Raw genomic sequence first — 19,141 nt, 5'->3', positions numbered from 1 at the left:
TTACTTTTTGTTGGTATAGCAGAACCACAAAGCATAATTCCCTGCAATACATTTGTGTTCTGAACTTCATAAAGAGCAAATATTACAAATCTCAGTTCTTATTTTGGAAGATCTGAAATGAAAAAAATAAGTATACTTATATTATACTAATTCTGTGTGAATTTGGAAAAAAATGGATGACATATTCATTGTTATTCTATTATCTTATGCTTAACATTACTGGTTTATTGTATTGCTTTGAGTCCCATAAAAAAAAAAAAAAACTTTCATTTTAATGCATATATTAATTCTACACTACAATGGAAATTTGATGGTATATATTTTTAGCTTTGAGCGATACCTTATGGACAAAGACAATGAAAGAACTTATAAAGTATACTACAAAGGCACCTTATACTTATCTGAGTGGTCTACTGATGATATCAGAGTTACTTCCCTTACCATTACCTCTTCAGACAAAAGAGGTATGTTTTGTTTAATTAAAACTGTCCTTTTCAAAACTCTTGTTTATGCAGTATTTTTCTGATTTGTTTAAATAGTTATACTTTTTGTAAGTAATTAAGAATGTAAAATTCTTTGCATAAAACAGAAAACAATCCTAGAAAAAATACCGTACAAGTAAACAAAAGCAAGTTGAATAGATTTTTGATGACTAAGTTTGACAGCACTTACACAACAGTTCCCCAAAATAGTTTATTGTCATTAAAGTATTTTCTAACTGTGTAGAGTTAAGTAGCTCAGCTGTGTAAGAGTGTGTGTATCAACATTTAAGTTTAGAAATGCAAAAAAAAAGAATAATAATTAAGTTTTCATCAGAAATGAATAATATTACATACAGAGATCCAGAACTATTTTGTTACATTCAGAATTAACAGTAGCTACTGTATCTAATTTTTCACAGTCGACAAAAATCTCTAAAAAAATGTTACCCACAAAAGAGGAATTTTGTAACTATAAAAATGATATAAACAATTTATCGAGATCAGAAAAAGTAAGTATAGGTATGTTTATAGTATAATTTATAACCTATTGTTCCTACAGAAACTGACAGAAGAAGAAGTTACACTAGCAGTAAACTCCAGAAAACAATGGAGTGTCCATCTCCACTCCCTGACTCCACATATACAGGAAATGATCAGGATCTTAGCCACCTCTACTTGTCAGCCATTACAGCAGGTTCTACGTAGGGTCTGTTGGCAGTTAGCTGATCTTTCAGCAACAACAGCAACTATGGTCACTAAGTAAGTTATAAACTTTATAGTAGCAGTGTGTACTGATTTATATCAATGCTATTGTCTGAAATTTGATAGGGTATCTCTTGTATTATTCTTCCTTGAATTTCTATAGATTTGCAGTTCTTTATTCATTTCTGTGAAAAATTCTGTCTTGTTATAATGCCTGCCTCATTTTCTTCTGCTTAAAAACAGAATTTCACTTTTTCATATTTGAATTTTACCATTCCATTTTTTTTTTATCGTAAATTTACTTCCAATTTCACGATTTTCCACTTATTTGTTGGCTTCATAATTCATGTCTTAAAAGTGACAATGTTGAAATGGTCATTATTTGACAAGCCTAAGAACTTATTTAATTCATAACTACTTAACTTTTTGTGTCCAACACATACTATATACATACAAGTAATTGAATGACGAGCAGCCATAAATTAAATGTATTAAGTAGCAGTATTTATAAAAATCTGACAAGAGGTGCTTTGTCAGTTACTGATCACATAACATGCCTTAGTTTTTTATTTGGTTCTTGCATTTTTGAGATTTAAAATATATAGATTGATCCTAAAACTTGCTTTTTGCAAGAGTTATCATTCTTGATTTGGTTTGAATTGGTTGAAGTTGATGGGAAATAAAGGTATGATTTTTTAAAAAATACAGATGTGAATACAGAAAGAACTATTGTTTTGTGAAAACATAACATATGTAGAACAAAAAAACATTATTAGTTTAGTTATTATTTTTATACATCATGGAGGGCAGTATCTGAATTTCATATAGACTACTACCATGACAGATGTGGGTATGTGTATTTGCCGTTCTTAGAAATAAAAAAAAGGACTACTAGTTTTGGCGTTGTCAAAAAAATTCTTGTGAAATTCCTAGAATATTCCCACCAAATTAATATTATAGTGAAACCTGTATGAACTGAACCACTCTCAAACTTTAATGTTTGACTTGGTTAGTAGGGATGTATGGTTTATACAGGATCAAAATGTAAGTGTCATCATATGACTCTGGTTTCATGAGAATAGGTCCTAATCTATCATTCATATACATGGAGATTGGTACTTTTAGTACTAAAAGCTTTGTAAAAATACTGATTAAAATGACAGAAATCTTTTTCTACGTGATAAAAGTGTTAAGAAAAGCAAAAAGGAAGATTTTCTGTTATAATGCAGTGTTTCAAGATCTTGACAGTGGCAATAAAATGTAGACCAGTCTTCAGATTTCAACATGTTCTTTATAGGAAATTCTAGTGAGGAAAACTAAACTAGAATGACATTTACAAACCCTATATAAAGTGAAACAAGAACTTGTTACATTGGACAGGATTATGGTTTGTTCAGGGTTGGGTTTAGACAGGATTGTGGTTTGTTCAGGGTTGGGATTAGACAGGATTATGGTTTGTTCAGGGTTGGGTTTAGACAGGATTATGGTTTGTTCAAGGTTGGGTTTAGACAGATTGTGGTTTGTTCAGGGTTGGGATTAGGCAGGATTGTGGTTTGTTCAGGGTTGGGTTTAGACGGGATTATGGTTTGTTCAGGGTTGAGTTGCAACAGGTTTCACTGTACTCTTAAGTGAAATTCAGAATTTCATTTAAAAAAAATCACAGAGAATTCACAAAAAGATTCTATACACGTGAATTCTGGAAAGTAAACTTAATTAAGATAAACAATTTTTCATGTGTCAAAAGTTTCAATTTTTTTTTTCAGATGTGTCCTTGATATGGTTGTCAAGAGCCTGGAGACATTGGGTGTAAAGGAAGTAGAAATAGATGGTGGCGATGGCCAGGATAAAAAGTTGGAAAGGATTGCCTCCCCCTATGCCAGCAAGATGTTGAATTTATTGGCCTTTGTCTTGGCTCACCCACCTATTAAATGTGCAACATTGCATCTGATGCTGAAAGCAGGGTTGGTTTTCAAAAAGTATTTTAATTTTCTTTATTTGTGGATTTTATGACTCAATGTTTTCACTTGTCAGCTGACTGTAAGGAAACTAAAAAACATTCATATTTATTTGAAATAACATAATTGGAGTAATTTTTTTTTATTTTAAAAGCAGCTTTAAATTTTTGGTAGGTGTATTTGATGTAGAAAGTGTTTGAGGATGAATACATCTTTATCTTTACAGAAATGGTGCAGATGAAAAGTATGGCCAGTTGTTGACGCAGTTTTTAGAAATTCTGAACTCTGTTTGCGACAGAGTGCCACATATTCAGGCTCAGGAATGTATTGTGGTGAGTTAACTTTTAGATTTTAATGGAAATAAATATCACTATAAAGTAAACTCTTTTGGGAAATTGAAGTTGATTTTCACCATTAAAAAAGGATTATTGTGAATCTGATCTTCCATGAAAACATAGATTACATGCAATTATGGTGGAATTGTTTTTACTTAAAACCGATAGATAATGAGAAAATTATTCATTCATAACTTGTCAATTTTTTGTTTTTCACCTTTATGATATCAGGACCTGGTTTTTAACTTTTTTTCTCTTCCAGTCAATAATTCAGAGTTTATGTGATGTTGAGGTCTCAATGCTGACGAGGAATGCAGAGTATTCTAACGAGCAAATGAAGGTAAGTCTGTGTAATGTTTTTTGTAATGATAATGAAATACATTTACAAATTTTTGAAACTGGGAAGTACATTTAACTGGAAACAAAAATAAATTTAGAATAGTTGTGAAAAGGGACACATTGGTGATTAAAAAATACACAATTATTCTGATTATTTTGATTAATCAATTATAAATTCTTAATTGATTAGTAGCCTATTTTGATTAGATTAATTGATTAATCAATTAATTAAAACATTAATACTTGAAATAGGCATTAAGTGATATAGATTAATCTCACTGAGTTATAAGGTATTCTGGGTGGAATATGAAATGCTTTGTGAACAGTGGTTGTTATTCAGTGATTTGGATTAGTTGGGGCACGTGCCATTTATCACATTCTGGGTGAAAATGCCCCATTTAAATCAGTATTATCTAAGAATGTCCCAATGAACTTCATAGTACCAGTAAAACTGCCCATTCCCAAAATTTTAATACTAATCACTGTTTATAATACCTAGAAAATAGCCATTATTTAATATATAAGGAAAACCTGATCATGGTATTCCATAGTTTCTATTTTGAATAAAAAAGTGCTACTTTTAAGAAGAGATGATAATAGTCAGTTTTAAATGTGATTGTTTGTAAGAATCAGGCAAAATGTGAAAAATCAGAAACATGCATGTCAAGAACCCACTGATCAGAAACATGCATGTCAAAAACCTAACCAATCCGACATTATAATTTCACTCAAGGATACTTTTTCTATTTGAAAAGAGCATTATTTGATCTCTGTATCACTGGATTTCACAAGTTTCTCAATAGGATGTTAGGAAAATTAGGTTTTTGACAGAGTTATCTGCCCTTTAATGTTCATTTTCAATGCATTTCAATGAAATTATAACTGAATTTACCAAAGTGATATGAAAAATCTTGTCTTTTTCCTTATTTTGATGGTGCAAATAGTCAAATTGGACTTTCAAAATGGTGTTTTTTTTTCATACCATGTTTCATTCACTGCCTGATTCTTACAGGGACTGACACTTAACATTAAGTAAATTTAGGAGTAGCATTATTTATAAAGATATGATTTATTTCAGGCTTCTTGGTCAGATGTGAGTTACTTTTGTCACATGTAAAAAAGACTTATATTACATGTAAAATTGTTCTGGTGACTACATGTAGAACGTCGTCCTGCTTTTCTAGACTTGATTGCAATGCAAATTGAAAATATAGTCAGATATAGGAGATTCACCAACTGTGAAGAGTGTTGTATATTTTGGTTTTGTGCATGCACAGAAACTATCATCTTCTGTAGGTTTCATAGATAATTTGTAAATAATTCCTTTAAGAGAGTGGAAATTTCCTCCTTTTACAGTATTAATGCATGTGACGTTTTGCTTGCATCCTCAGAAACTGTATGATAAATGCAATAATTTTGCATGGCAGAGCTTTGGAAGGTTTTGTTTAGGGTATGTTTGTTACGTTGCCATACTCTTTTTTTTTCTCTCACAAATTTTGTGTCTTAATAATGTATTTCTGAGGTAATTTTGTTCCTTTGGCTGTATTGCAGTGCAGGGATGTTAAAAGGGTGGAATCCAGCAAATAGAACAGCTAATGAATGTGCAAATTAGTCATGAACAGAATTTCATACCATTGTGTGATCTTTTCCATTGACATGAATAAAGTTACATCCTTTACATAGCACAATTATTATTTTTTAATTGAATTTTTATGTGCAGTACATGACATTATATACATTTCTGTTAGCATGACATTTAATTTTTCCACTAAAGATAGAGTGGAGTGGAGTGGAATTTCATTGTCTTCTGCCAACACTTTTGAGTCACAAGATTTCATTTGTGTACAGAGAAAAGAAATAAAAAAATTAATAATTTTACCCCAGTTTTTTTGTTTTGTTTGAGGTGTAGCGGAGTTACGATGGCACGGCCATTTTCTTCTATTTTGTAGAGTTAACAAATTGAATTTTATGCTGACTGAACAAAAGATATACATGTACTTGTAACTTGCCATTTTATATTTTGTCTATACAAAGTTGACATTCCCTTTTTTGCTCAAATTAAACTGACCAGGCTTCTTTCGCTTTTAAATGTGGATTCTGCATTTTGCCCAAACATTTGTTGTCCACACGAAGAAATTATTACACAGTGACATATTTTTTTCTTCCAGATTGCCTACTCCCTACCACAGCCTAATGACATGGTCAACATTACCACAGCTCTGTTAGATCACATGGGAAGTGCTGACCATAGTTATGCCTCTATCTTACCATGTGTTAGGACATTAGTTATGTTAACTGATCATGATTATGGCTTCTATTACCTTAAAAAGTGAGTGACAAATAATATGATTGTAGGCTTTGCCTGTGACGGATGGAGCTGTTTGTACTAAAGTATCAGTCTTTGTAAGAGATATGCAAATTCTGTAATATGTGATACACCCCTAAAAAGGCTACACTTTTTATTTTTATGATTAAGTTGCTTCATTGGCCTATAAGATGAAATATATAATTCACCCCAATATGTCTGCTCTTAGGAGGTAATTGACATGTTATGGGTGTTATCACGACTAATCACTCTGTGCCTGTAATGAAAGTTCAAACCATCACTCTCAAAATTTGTACACCATATTTTGCAGATTTATTTGAGCTGTTCATACTTTAGATCCCTTACATAAGTACATTATATAGGACATTGCTGATGCTCTGTCCCTATTAGAATTTGAGGTGCATACAGTTACTTGAGTTATCTAACTTTTGGGAAGACTTGTTACAATCTAAGATTGATTATAAATCTTTTGAAGGATAGTAGGATTCAGCAGAAAATAGAATTGAAAAAGTTGGTGCCAGGGCCCAGTTGTTCAAAACTTATTCACTGGATGAATATTTATCCAGTGGACAACTTAAATAGATTGCACTAGTCTATCACAGTGGATAACTTTTGTCAAGCAGATAAAGCTTTTGAGCCATCAGGCTCAGAATTTTTTTGTCACAAATAATCTTACTTTTATCAATAAAAATTGGGTAATTCTTTAAAGTTTTCAAAACTATTTCTTGGCGCATTCTCAAATCAGTGCATGTAAAAATTTCTTAGTTATTTTATATTTAGGGTTAAATTGATTTAGATCTGTAATCTTGGCTTAACACACTTTATGGTGTGCATGATATCCTGTAAGTTATTTTTTATATGAACACAGAAAAATTGCAGTCTTTTAATGGTATGCGGCTGTTGTTTGGATAGCCGTCATCCATAGACACCTGGTTTTCATGCAACAATTTGTTTAAGGTAGTTTTTTGTCAAAAAATTATATATGATTTACTCTCAAAGATGGGAATCAAGTTCTTAAATCTGATTATTTACTATTTTTACATAATAGAACTACATACTTAGAATGAACAAAAACATGGGAATTCTAATTACTGATAGAATTGTGCACACTTATGTTTTTCTGTCTTCAGAGTATTAGAGCAGAAGACAACAGCACTCGGTCGTCTGATGGTCCGAATCAATACAACATTCAGTAAAGACAGTTCTGACTGTATCTCTACATTAATTACACTTCTGGAATTTTTACGTCTGCTAGTGTCCATAGAAAGCCCATTGGCAGGTGTTACTGTCACCAGAACATATACATTGTCACAGAAAGAGTTACACCAAGTGTTGTCATGGAATCCTAGCATGGAGAATCATCCATTGTTGGACTTGGAAAAGTTGTTGGAGGTAGTGTGGTCACATTTTATTATTTGTAATTGCGATTGTAAATACTTTCCGTTCATTATAGTTGTAAACTTAGATGTTAGAGGTGTGAGCTAAGAGAATTGAGAGGTAAAGTATGGATCAGTTATTGCAAATTCTGAAATGATTGCAGAAGATCTCTCCATTCAAAACTGGCATCGTGGAATTTTTAACATAAACTTTTTTACCATGTAACATAACATTGTCAAAAGTTATTTCTTATTTTTGTTTAAAATGACAAAGTTACAGCAATCAATGCACATGTGAATTTACAGTAAACCTTTTCAGTTTTTTATTTATGACCTTAGAAATACATTAAGAGAGGGCATTAAAGGCTCTTATTGGCCTTAAATACACCTGAAAACTAATCGCCAAGTATTAAAAGTGCTAATTGTGAATTTGAAAACTTAAGTCTATAACAGCCAAGAAAACATAAGGGCTTCTTGAAATTATTGCATTAAAAGGGCAACAGAATTATTTGTAGTTCACCACAATTTATTTTACTATGTTTTTTTTTTGTTTTTTGTTTTTTGATAGTTTAATGAAATTACAACAAAATTGATATTTTGGAGCCATATTCATACCTTAGTGCACTAACATCTTTAATGTCACTTCATAAATTACCGTAGCATGTCTTTTTTCTTCCTAAATTACATGCACATCAACTTGTATTCCACAGGAATTTGCAAAAGAAGACGAGACTATGAAAAGTTTACTGGACAGTATGACAGCCCTGATGAAAATGCTACGGGAACCAGAAGTTAAACCGTCGGAACCGGACAAGAAAACAAGTAATCCTACCATTTCCATTTATGCAGTGAAACACCCAGCTAAAACAGCGCAAACAGGGGTCAAGTTCTTTTTTGAGAAAAAAGAAAACGAGAAGGGAACCACAAGTAGTAGTTTAGGTATTTCTTGTGGAACGTACATGTTTCTGTGTAGTGGCTTGCAGTAACTTGCTTACTTCGCTTTTTAATCCTGATACTGCATCTAATGCTGACTGCATTTTCTTAAACTGAGTTGATGTGTCTATTAATTTAAGTAATTTAGTATACTACTTTCAAATAAAATGAATTCTGAAATCCCTAAGAGATTTATAGAGTAACTTCTCATGAATTGAACACATGCATGAGACAAGAATATACTCTACAATGAAAAGCAATCAACAACTGACCTCAGGGCATACTAAGGATTTTACTTTTGAGTTAACTTTTCTCTTAAATACTTGACTGTTCATGTTATTTTAATATACAGTTTATCACATTGTCTACTGTCTGTCTGAATTTCGTCACAATTAACTCAGCTCCCGAATAATGGATTGGTTTCAGATTTGGTACATGGTTTTCAGGGCATTAAATTTGTTTTTAATAACTCATTTTCCCTTGGATAAGTAAAAAACAAAAATTAATTCACCTTCCCTGAATTAATTTTCCCTGTGAAACCTATGGAGCTGAACTTAAGAGGACATGCCCCCCTCCCTTCCCCAAGAAAATTTTAAAATATTTTCCTCATCAACAGCAACTGTTACTCTGTGAAAAACTGTACACTGTATACGAAACAATAAATGTATTAGCTGTAATACTAAACCAGTGCAAAACAGTAATTGGTTTATGAGAGCATACATTCTGTACTGCTTAAACATATTTTTCATCCAGTAACAGGTGATCAACATGATTAACAAAAAGACAGCAACTGGAACACAGCTGTTTCACACGCCATGAGGCTTTTTGGTCTTATGAAGACTGATGTTTAGGTCACGGAAAGTTTAAATTCACAAGTAAACACAGTCAATTAGTTGACTTACAATCATAGTTCCATCAGATCCTGTTTTACAATTAGGCTTCTGGAACATGATTATGTTGCTTTAAGATTGAAGTCATCACTACAGAATGGTGGCCATCATGAACTTGTGGATCGTTACAATGTATCCATCTGCACCATGAAAACTGATTTGTTCAAACATCTGATAGTTTTCCTTTTCTCTTTTGTCTACTCTGGACTTAAATTTTTTATGAGCAACTCGACAGGTGTTTCTTGAAAAGTAGAGGATGCTTACCCTATAATTGCACCTGGTCTTTGCTCCCAGTTTTTAATGGAGTTGAGTTGCTCATTTACATTTACCAATGTATGTAGTGATTTCCTAGTGTACCAACATGTATCGACATGTGTAGTGATTTCCTAGTATTACTACATGTACCAACGTATGTAGTGATTTCCTAGTACATGTATTACTACATGTACCAACGTATGTAGTGATTTCCTAGTATTACTAAATGTACCGACATATGTAGTGATTTCCTAGTATTACTACATGTACCAACGTATGTAGTGATTTCCTAGTACATGTATTACTACATGTACTGACGTATGTAATAATTTGCTAGTGTACCTATTTGTACCAACATATGTAGTGATTTCCTAGTATTACTACATGTACTGATGTATGTAGTGATTTCCTAGTGTACCTACATGTACCGACATATGTAGTGATTTCCTAGTGTACCTATGTGTACTGACATATGTAGTGATTTCCTAGTGTACCTACATGTACCGATGTATGTAGTGATTTCCTAGTGTACCTACATATACCGACACATGTAGTGATTTCCTAGTATTACTACGTGTACACTTGCATTTGTAGCTTACACTGTGTTATTCTTGGTACTATAACTTTAAATCAGTTTTTAGATCTAGCAGAATTTTGTGGTAGGTTACGTTGAGTTACAATGAACTTCGGTATTCTCGGTTGCACTTTAATTATTTTGTTATTTCATGTGTATGCAATTAATGTTGTAAATGGTAGATTTCCCAAGTTATGTTAACATTATGTATTCATAAATAATGTGCCTACATTATAAAAATATATTTGCAATCTTATAATTATTTCAAAAATTCAGATTATTGTCATCTGCAACAATTACAATTCATATATATATAGATGTACTGTTTCTCTGAATACTAAAATCATTACTAGTTATATCATTCTTGCTCTAAGCAGAATTTTCACTAACTACATGTATTCTGAAATATACATAAAAAATAGATGAATATACTATAGAAATAGATTTTGCTTTAAAGGAAATAATTTGTGTATGAAATGCTGAGGTGTTTACTTATACAGATTCTCCACATTTTCTACAAATTTTGACTGTGAATTATCTCCATAGCTTCTATGTTAAAATTTCACAAAATGAATTGTTTCTATTGATTACGGTGAAAATACAGTCATGTAAACAGGTCTGACAAACTCACAAACCAATAAAGTACAGATTGTCATCAAGTCGTGTAAACAGGTCTGGTACTGGACAAACTCACAAACCAATAAAGTACAGATTGTCATCAAGTTGTGTAAACAGGTCTGGTACTGGACAAACTCACAAACCAATAAAATCAGTCATGTTCAGACTTTTATTGTTTATACCCTTCACAACAAATTGAGGTGGTATTTAATTAATTTCCCCACCCATAACTTTTGTGTAATTGTATCAGCTAAATGGCATTGTGTCGTGTCATTTATATTGTCAATTACTGAAGTAGTTCTATCATTGTCATTCATTCAGAAATAAACAAGACCTGCAACTGGAAGCCTTTTTCAACCAATCATATGAATATATTCCTTAATACATGTAAATCATATAAGGATGATAGCAGAATATTTAACAGTTTGGGTATTAGTTCCTCAGTTATGCTAAAAAAATCATTCCAAATGCTGGAATTCATCTATACATATCTATTAAGTGTCCAACCCAGCGTAGTACTTACCAGTAGATTTCTTAAAACTTTGCAGTGCCAGAACCAACCAATATGGAGCCAGAGTCTTTAGCAAACCTCTTCTTAATGAGGTCGGTGTTTGAGGAGGTTGATAGATTGGACGATGATCGCCTCAACGAGACATATTGGTTATCCAATCCTATTACTGACGAGGCTGATGTTGAGCCTGACCTCATCAGAATGGATATGGAGGAAATATGTAGTAAATATTGTCCTGATTATAACTTGGAGGAGGAGCTAAAGAAGACAACAGTGTCCTCTAGTGAGGAGGTAACTAAACCAAGGAGGTTGAGACATGGGTATGTGCTGCATTATTTGTATGTCAATTTAACGAATTCTAATTTTTTGTAATTTTTCTATTATACTCTAAAATGTATTTAAAATGTATTATTTTAGAAATGTCAAGTCCCTGAACAGATCCATGCAACTATTTGAATGATTGCTGACAGTTAGATGATTGAAGATTAGTGACTGATCTGATCTCAGTTTTGTTGTGTAAAATGACATATGATTGGTTCATGTAAATTTTTGAACTTCCATTGGAACAAATGCAGTATAATACCATATTAGATTTATATTAAATTCTGATATTAAATACATACATTGTATTTTGTTGAAATAAAACAAATATAAAATAAAAGGAATTCATTGATGTTTATAATTATTGCGTTTAGTAAATATGTGTAAAAATTGATGAGACAGCAGAATCCATATGATATATTAACCACTCGGTGGTCACGTGATGCAATCACTTATTAAACAGAGCGGTTTGACGGATCAATGAATCAGTGATCATGACCGATCAAAATTATAGTTGCAGGGATCGATTCAGGTACTGTACATGTGGTTTTAATCTTCTAAGACTCACCAGAGATCATTTTTTTGTTTTTAATAGTAAGTAAATAGTTTGCAAGTCTATTCACATGTTATACTAGTATTGCTGGAGTAAACATTTGATTTCATTTTGCTCGTCTATTGAAAGCGAAATAACAGTATACTGCTTTATTCTGCAACTAAGCTTTCTATTGTACATATAAAGGGTGTCGAATAATGCAAAGCTTTATTTCTCCACTGCATAATATCCTCTCCTTGTAACCTTATCAGTTATGAGCATGTCAGTAACAGGAAACAGGTAACAAGTTTGAAGGTGCCATGATCAAAATATTGCTGAAAAAAGTAAACTATTTTGGAGAAATTTGCATGTTTTATTTAGAAAATATGGTTTCAGGATAAAAACAATACATGGTCATTAACAAAAATATCAATGTATTAATTTGTACTCGCTTTGAAACTGTCAGATTACCGGTAGCTCAGGGAATTTCTCCTGATCTGACTGTCCTTAAAGCTTGCCAAATAAATTTGATATTTTCCAACAAGATACATGTATGGTATATAATCTATGATATATCAAACTATACTTGAAATTTGGTATCAATATTATTTTACACATCTTGATTTTTATTATACATTTACAGTGATAGAAGAAAATCACAAGAGATCAACCTATACAGAGGGAAGGGTTTAAAGAGACCTTTTGGTAAGTTCATATAGTCTTCAAAAATATCCTAGCTTGATTAGTTTGGGGTGTGTTGTGATCCTTATGTTTGACCAATGAATGAATGCACAGGAAGACAAACAGACATTTGATTAATGATAAAGAACCTCTCAACCTAAACAGACATTGACAGTGTTGTCACAGACACGTGCCTGTCCACACTCAGGAGTTGTTGGTCATTAATGTATCTTTGTGTGGTTAACAGGAATTCTGGCTCTTTTTCACATAGAAAAAAATTTGAATGTTGGCCTATTTTTTTATCATAACATAAGCCTACTCTTGTTAATTATTCTAATAATTGTTGAATAAGAAGGAACGAAAAAAAAGTTATTTAAGGATTGATTATAATTTTTGACCGGGTTTTGCAAGCATAACTTGGTCTGAAATAAAGAACAATCCTTATGATTTGATTTTAATAATCTATTAAAGTCAAAATTAAGATTTGTCTCTTTATCAAAGCTTTATTTAGTTTGGAATTATTTGAATTGGGACTGTGGACCCATCGACATCAGTGACATCCCAGTACTAAGTTGGTTTATGGAAATAAAGATTTTGCCCAGATGAGAAAAAAAAAACAATCAAATTATTACAAAAAGAAACAATAAAATGGCAGTAACTTTTACATAAAGCTATGTTCAACAAGCCTTTCAACAATAAATTTGAAATTTGATAGTACCAACTTGATAAATGTCTTAATTATTGAGATAAAAGTGTGTCTGGCGAAATTTACAACCTTGCTACCAAGTCATTTCTCTTTTCAAACCTTTTCTTACAAGTAACTTTGAATAACACTTTTTGTTCCATTTAGTGGCTCCAATGAGAGGAAGAGGTATAACAAGGGGTCTAATGGGCCAAGGTGCAGGAAGAACAGATAATTTTAGATGTCGACCACCTAACACTAGTAGACCTCCCTCAATGCATGTTGATGACTTCATGAAATTAGAGAAGACTGGGGCAACAGATAATCTGCACCAAGGTTCATCTCCACATGAGGACTTTTCAAGAAGAATGGAACATAAAGTACGAGGATTTGATGTAATCTTATCACACATAAAATCTGAATGAACTGTATAACATCCTCCTAAGGGAAGTATTTCATTGTGCCATTATATTATAAGAGAATTTTTTAAGTGAAATAGAATAGGGAAGATGAACATGATGCCTCCTCTTACTTAAATTTGATGCATAGTTAATTCAAACATTTATTTCTTAGGATTCTAGAGGAGGTTTTAGAGGTAGAGGATTTGATAGAGGAGGAAGAGGCAGTTATAGAGGAGGCAGAGATTTCTTCACACCTCCCAGTAACTACAGGAGTCGAGAGTCATCAAATAACATATGCAGTAAGTGTGACAGACATGATTTTTTTCCGCTTTGTAGCAGAATTCTGCTATTTCAAATCCGGATTTTACTGTTACAATTCTTATTTTACTGTACATTTACTTCTGATTTGGCAGTTTCGGCTTTGTAGACCTCGTAAAATCATGTCTGGTGTGATGTGTACTTTGTATCTGTTTTTCTTATTTTACATCTAGTTTTTTTTCGTCCGAGACTTGTTATTTCCTATTCTGTCTTCTGTCACAAAAATTGTACTCTACATATTCCACTGTATTCATAAAATTAAATGTATTAGATTTGAATGAATCCTCCTACAGTTGTTCAGAACAATGGGAAGACATTTCCAGAAAGGAGAAGAGGTGTTTTGTGCTCTTTTTGGCCTTAAATACAACTGAAAATTAATCAAGTGTTAAAAGTGTTTATTGTGAATTCGGAGATTTGAATTCATAACAACTGAAAAAAATAAAAGGTCTTCTGAAATTTTTTGCATTAAAAGGACCAAAAAAAATTACCTTTAAGTTATCAAAATTCAGATATTCTGTTGATTTTGTACTTTTTTGTCACTTTCTTGGCATATTTCTGGCAAAGATATGGTGTCCACATCCAAGAAACAACTTCATATTTTATTGTGAATACATTCATCATTACATAGTATATGTAAAAATGTAGAGCTGTTTCCTGGGACGTAGATTTTTGAATGTAATTATTCATTTTCCTGATTTTATATATATTTTACTATGTTTTGGACAATTTTTATGTTATTACAAAAATGTTTATAGTTTTGGGCCATAATAATAGCCTATACTTTTGAATTTTATGGTTTTTTACAGATTTTGACTTAAAACTCCGGCAATAAAAATGGAGTTGTACATGTATGATGGGTTTTTTTAAAAGTAGCACTCCAGATAAGAATCATGCAAAATTTGATTAATGTTTTGAAGGCTTACATATTTTTATTTTTTTATATTTTGTTTGAAATGTTATATGTGGCTTTTCATAAAACTCATGCTCTTAGGAAATAAAAATTATATAGAATGCACTGTAGCATTCATAATTAAGGGTGATAAATCTGTAAATGATACTAAAATACAGTAGAAACTGTTGGATGTGGATTATCTCGTAAGAGCAGACTGATAGGAATGAACAATTCTACATTTCATCATATAAACCTGTAAAGCAACGTAATAACAAAAATAAAAATGTGTAGCCTTTTTGGGGGTGTATCACTTATTACAGAATTTTCATGGCTCTTACAAAGACTACTACTTAAGTAGCACTCCAGCTAAGAAACATGCAAAATGTGATTCATGGGTAAAAACCTACATATTTTTATTTTTGATATTTCGTTTGATTTGTCATAGTAAACAGAAATTAACATTCAGTTTTTCATACAACCTGTGTTTTTCGGAGATAAAAGTTATATGGAAAGCACTGTGGGTTTCAAAATTTAGGGACATAACTCTGTAAATGACACTAAAATACAACAGAATCTATTGAATTTTCAATGTTGATTATCTCTTAAAAGCAGGCAGATTTGAATGAATAATTACACATTGCATAATATAGACCCATAAAACAACTTAATTACAAAAATAAAAATATGTAGCCTTTTTTTCGGGTGTTTCACATTTTTCAGACTTTGCATGATTCTTACAAAGACTACTACTTTGATCAAAGTTTTTTTCAGTAACAGTCTGAATTTCATGACTTTTGGTGGTAAATCATATAATACATAAATGTGATTCAGTGTTTAAAAAAAAATGGATTACATTGAACAAAACAGTTTAGCATGCAATTATATTTGTTTTGTCTTTTTAGTTACTCAAGGAGATAGTGGCAGAGACTATGACAGATCAAAATCTAACTTTGCCAGATCTTTCACAGGAGGAGGTAGTAGTAGTAGTGGAAGTAGAGGGTAAGGTTTAATAAGTTCTGATTATAGCCCTGTAGAAATCGGTGTTTTTGTCTGTCATTTAATGGGTTATATTGAAACTTTATATGAAGTCTTGGTATTATATGTTGATGTACACGAGGAAAGATGGTGAGGGGAAAAATGCCAACATTAGATTTTAGGTTTAATGGTGAGATGCCTACAAGGGGAAAAATTTTAACATTAGTTTTTAGGGCCATTAGATTACAGGTGAGATACCTACAAGGGGGAAAATTCCAACATTAGATTTTAGATCTACAGGTTAATAGTCTAAAAGTTTTTTGGGGGTATTCTTTTGTGATCTTGCATACAGTATTCATAGGTAACCATTTCTGAATTATTTGGCAATTTGGGGTACCATAGGGGTACCATTGGTTACCTCTAATGCACATAAAACATTATTTATAGCCATTTATTCATTAGATGGTGATTTTGGGTGTACCATGAAGGGGGTAACATCTTCTCCCTCAACACCTTGAACTAATTTGCTTTGTAAGGTAGGAAAAGTCTAGAATCAGTGAACATTGTGCTTTGAAGGTAATACTTCTTATTTCATGTAGACTTTTATTGGGATTATTTTCTTAGTTCTGTGGTGTTTGAATGTTTAGAATGGCCAATTGTATAAAAAACATGTTAGAATTACTTAAAATTACATACCTTATTTTTATTGTTTTCCAGAAATAACAGACCCAATTTTGAAGATCGAAGAGGAAGAGATTTTAGATTTTCACCTCGGGGGAGAGGTGGAGGGGGGAACTATTGGCAAGGGAAAGAGTCAGAAGGGGATAGGTAAGTTTGTTGTAAAGTGTGAGAAAAATTTAATTTTCTAAAACTTAATTGGTTGTAGCTTGGTTCTGAAACTGTATGACATCTTTAAATAAACAATAAAAAAAAGTTTCAACTTGACTTATTTATAAAAATTAATCATTTATTGATGCTTTTCAAAAAATCAGGCACAGATTTTGGGAGTAAAGAGGAAAATATTTTCCTGAAAAATGGTGGAAGAGGGGGATATTTTTGTAATAAATCCCACAGTAGTAACGTAGTTTGGATATAGAATTAGTGATAGTGTGCATGTTAGCATCTCAATAAAGAAAGGTTACAAGACAATATATATATTTATGATCAGAAATGTAATTTTAACCATTACTGTTCTTCCAATTGCACAAGTTTTTTTAACAGGTGTAAATTTTTGTGTTTTTGAAGCAAGAAGGTAAACAAAAGTTTTGTTGTTTCAAATTTTGGTAGATAATAAGGGATGCACTAAGTACTGACACCCAGAGTCCATATTTGGTGAAATTTATTTTGGCGTTTTAGACAGACTGCTAAAACACCCCAAAATTAGCACCCCACGAAAATGACCTGCTATAGGGTATACAGTCAGTGAGTGTATGTTTGGTATAGTGTTATTATGTATCATATTCATGCTTTATTTATAAGAATAGTATTCTCAAACATGTTTATACCCCCGCTCACTAGTCCGAATTTCCTCTGACCCTGCAACCCTCCTCTTTTTTATTTGGATATTGATATGTCGGGTTGGGGTCAGAACAATGTGCCATACAAAAAGTTGGAGATTTAGCGGTACCGCGGAGTATCGCCTTTTAACCACTTGTAACAACTTTCAAGTTGAAATTGTGCATGTTACACCTACCTAGTTCGATTCCGGAATCATTTTCCTGTATGGCGCGTCGTTCTGACCCCAACCCGACATATCAATATCCAAATAAAAAAGAGGAGGGTTGCAGGGTCAGAGGAAATTCGGACTACCCATTCACTGGTAATGTAAAATCCACAAAAATCAGATGATTTATGTATGCTTTGACTTCAAGTCAAGTTTAGTGCTTGTTTTTTTTTTTTTTTATCACTCAAAGGTACGATTCTAATTTATGAAGATGTATTTTTCAGGTTTGGTACATCATCACAATTTTATGGTGGAAGACGAGACGAGTCGAGGCATCAACGTTCATTCACAAAATAGTGCAAATCAAATTCTTTTTATCTTTATAACTGTTACTGATACTTTCTGTTGTAAATCATGTATAACATTTATTTATACAATGTATTTTGTTAAAGGAAACAGATTTAAATTCAGTTGAAAGAAAACTCATCAGAAAACTTGATATACATTGTGAAAGACGACAACATGAAATAAGAATACAAAAAACATAAACATTTGTTGCAGAATTTTTTACAGACTTACCTGCAATTGTTAGATTTGGAATTCAAAAGTCATATAGAAAAGAAGATACTATATGGTGAGGTTATTTTGGCTGTTGTAAAATTTTGTGATTTTGAAGCAAAAAGATATATGAAAAATGTTGGTGTTTTTCATTTTGGCAGATGCTAATAAGTGCTTTAAGCACTGATGTCCAGAGTTAATATTTTTAGGAATTTATTGTGATGTTTTTATTTTGAGGCATTTGTTTTGGTGTTTTTAGACAGACTGCTTAAATACACAAATATAAGAACTGCGAGGAAAATTACCCTCTATACAGTAATTTATCAGTTCTGTGGGCGTTGTAGCTTGTTAATCTTCTACCTAAAATTAAATAAGTCATGTAGTAAGTTGGGTTGTTCTTTGTTTTAATGTGGATATTACAAGAGATAAATATTGATCTGTATAATCACTTTGGATGATTGGTAGTATAAATACTTATCACAAAAACTGTGGTTTATGTAGCTATGAAGCTGGTCAACTTGTATTGATTAGGTATAACTTTGTAGGATCTATTTTTTGCCACCCGTAGATTAGGGCCATACCATATGTAATAAACCAATCATGTGTAAGGGCCCTTTTTTATGGAATGAAATCTTGTGGTAAAATATCAAAGATCTTTTTAAACACAATCTTAAGATATTGTATGGAAGCTAGATGTTTGTTGACAATGACAATGGTGCAATAACATTTTATAAAAAAAAGTGTATTTGTTTAAAAATGGACCCAATGATATTTTTGTATCTTTATTTATTTGGACATATTTTTCCCCTTCTTGGTTTTCAC

General features: G+C 32.0%; 1 protein-coding gene across 4 annotated transcripts in view; it reads left to right on the top strand.

The window, feature by feature from the left end:
- LOC148617828 (protein virilizer homolog) overlaps positions 1-18,705 on the top strand; it is a 45,680-nt gene extending 26,975 nt beyond the window's left edge. The window contains exons 24-39 of one of the 4 annotated variants that reach the window (XM_088585410.1): positions 328-464; positions 1,042-1,241; positions 2,948-3,145; positions 3,366-3,471; positions 3,737-3,814; positions 4,892-4,906; positions 5,982-6,142; positions 7,270-7,531; positions 8,226-8,337; positions 11,334-11,616; positions 12,793-12,854; positions 13,681-13,892; positions 14,086-14,212; positions 16,026-16,122; positions 16,816-16,926; positions 18,046-18,314. In XM_088585410.1, the coding sequence (XP_088441536.1) occupies positions 328-464; positions 1,042-1,241; positions 2,948-3,145; positions 3,366-3,471; positions 3,737-3,814; positions 4,892-4,906; positions 5,982-6,142; positions 7,270-7,531; positions 8,226-8,337; positions 11,334-11,616; positions 12,793-12,854; positions 13,681-13,892; positions 14,086-14,212; positions 16,026-16,122; positions 16,816-16,926; positions 18,046-18,118 (2,234 nt within the window). In that variant the 3' untranslated portion in view covers positions 18,119-18,314. Of the gene's footprint in view, positions 1-327; positions 465-1,041; positions 1,242-2,947; positions 3,146-3,365; positions 3,472-3,736; positions 3,815-4,891; positions 4,907-5,981; positions 6,143-7,269; positions 7,532-8,225; positions 8,455-11,333; positions 11,617-12,792; positions 12,855-13,680; positions 13,893-14,085; positions 14,213-16,025; positions 16,123-16,815; positions 16,927-18,045 lie in introns of all 4 variants that reach the window. The other 3 variants (XM_088585408.1, XM_088585409.1, XM_088585411.1) reach the window with 3 other exon arrangements.
- Positions 18,706-19,141: the final 436 nt, after the last annotated feature.

Source organism: Perna viridis, chromosome 5, assembly GCF_037379345.1.
Source record: "Perna viridis isolate PV_CMFRI_1.1 ecotype Kerala chromosome 5, ASM3737934v1, whole genome shotgun sequence".
NCBI classification, from domain to species: Eukaryota; Metazoa; Mollusca; class Bivalvia; order Mytilida; family Mytilidae; genus Perna; species Perna viridis.
The sequence above is the reverse complement of the archived record's forward strand: the minus strand, read 5'-3'. Positions and strand labels throughout refer to the sequence as shown.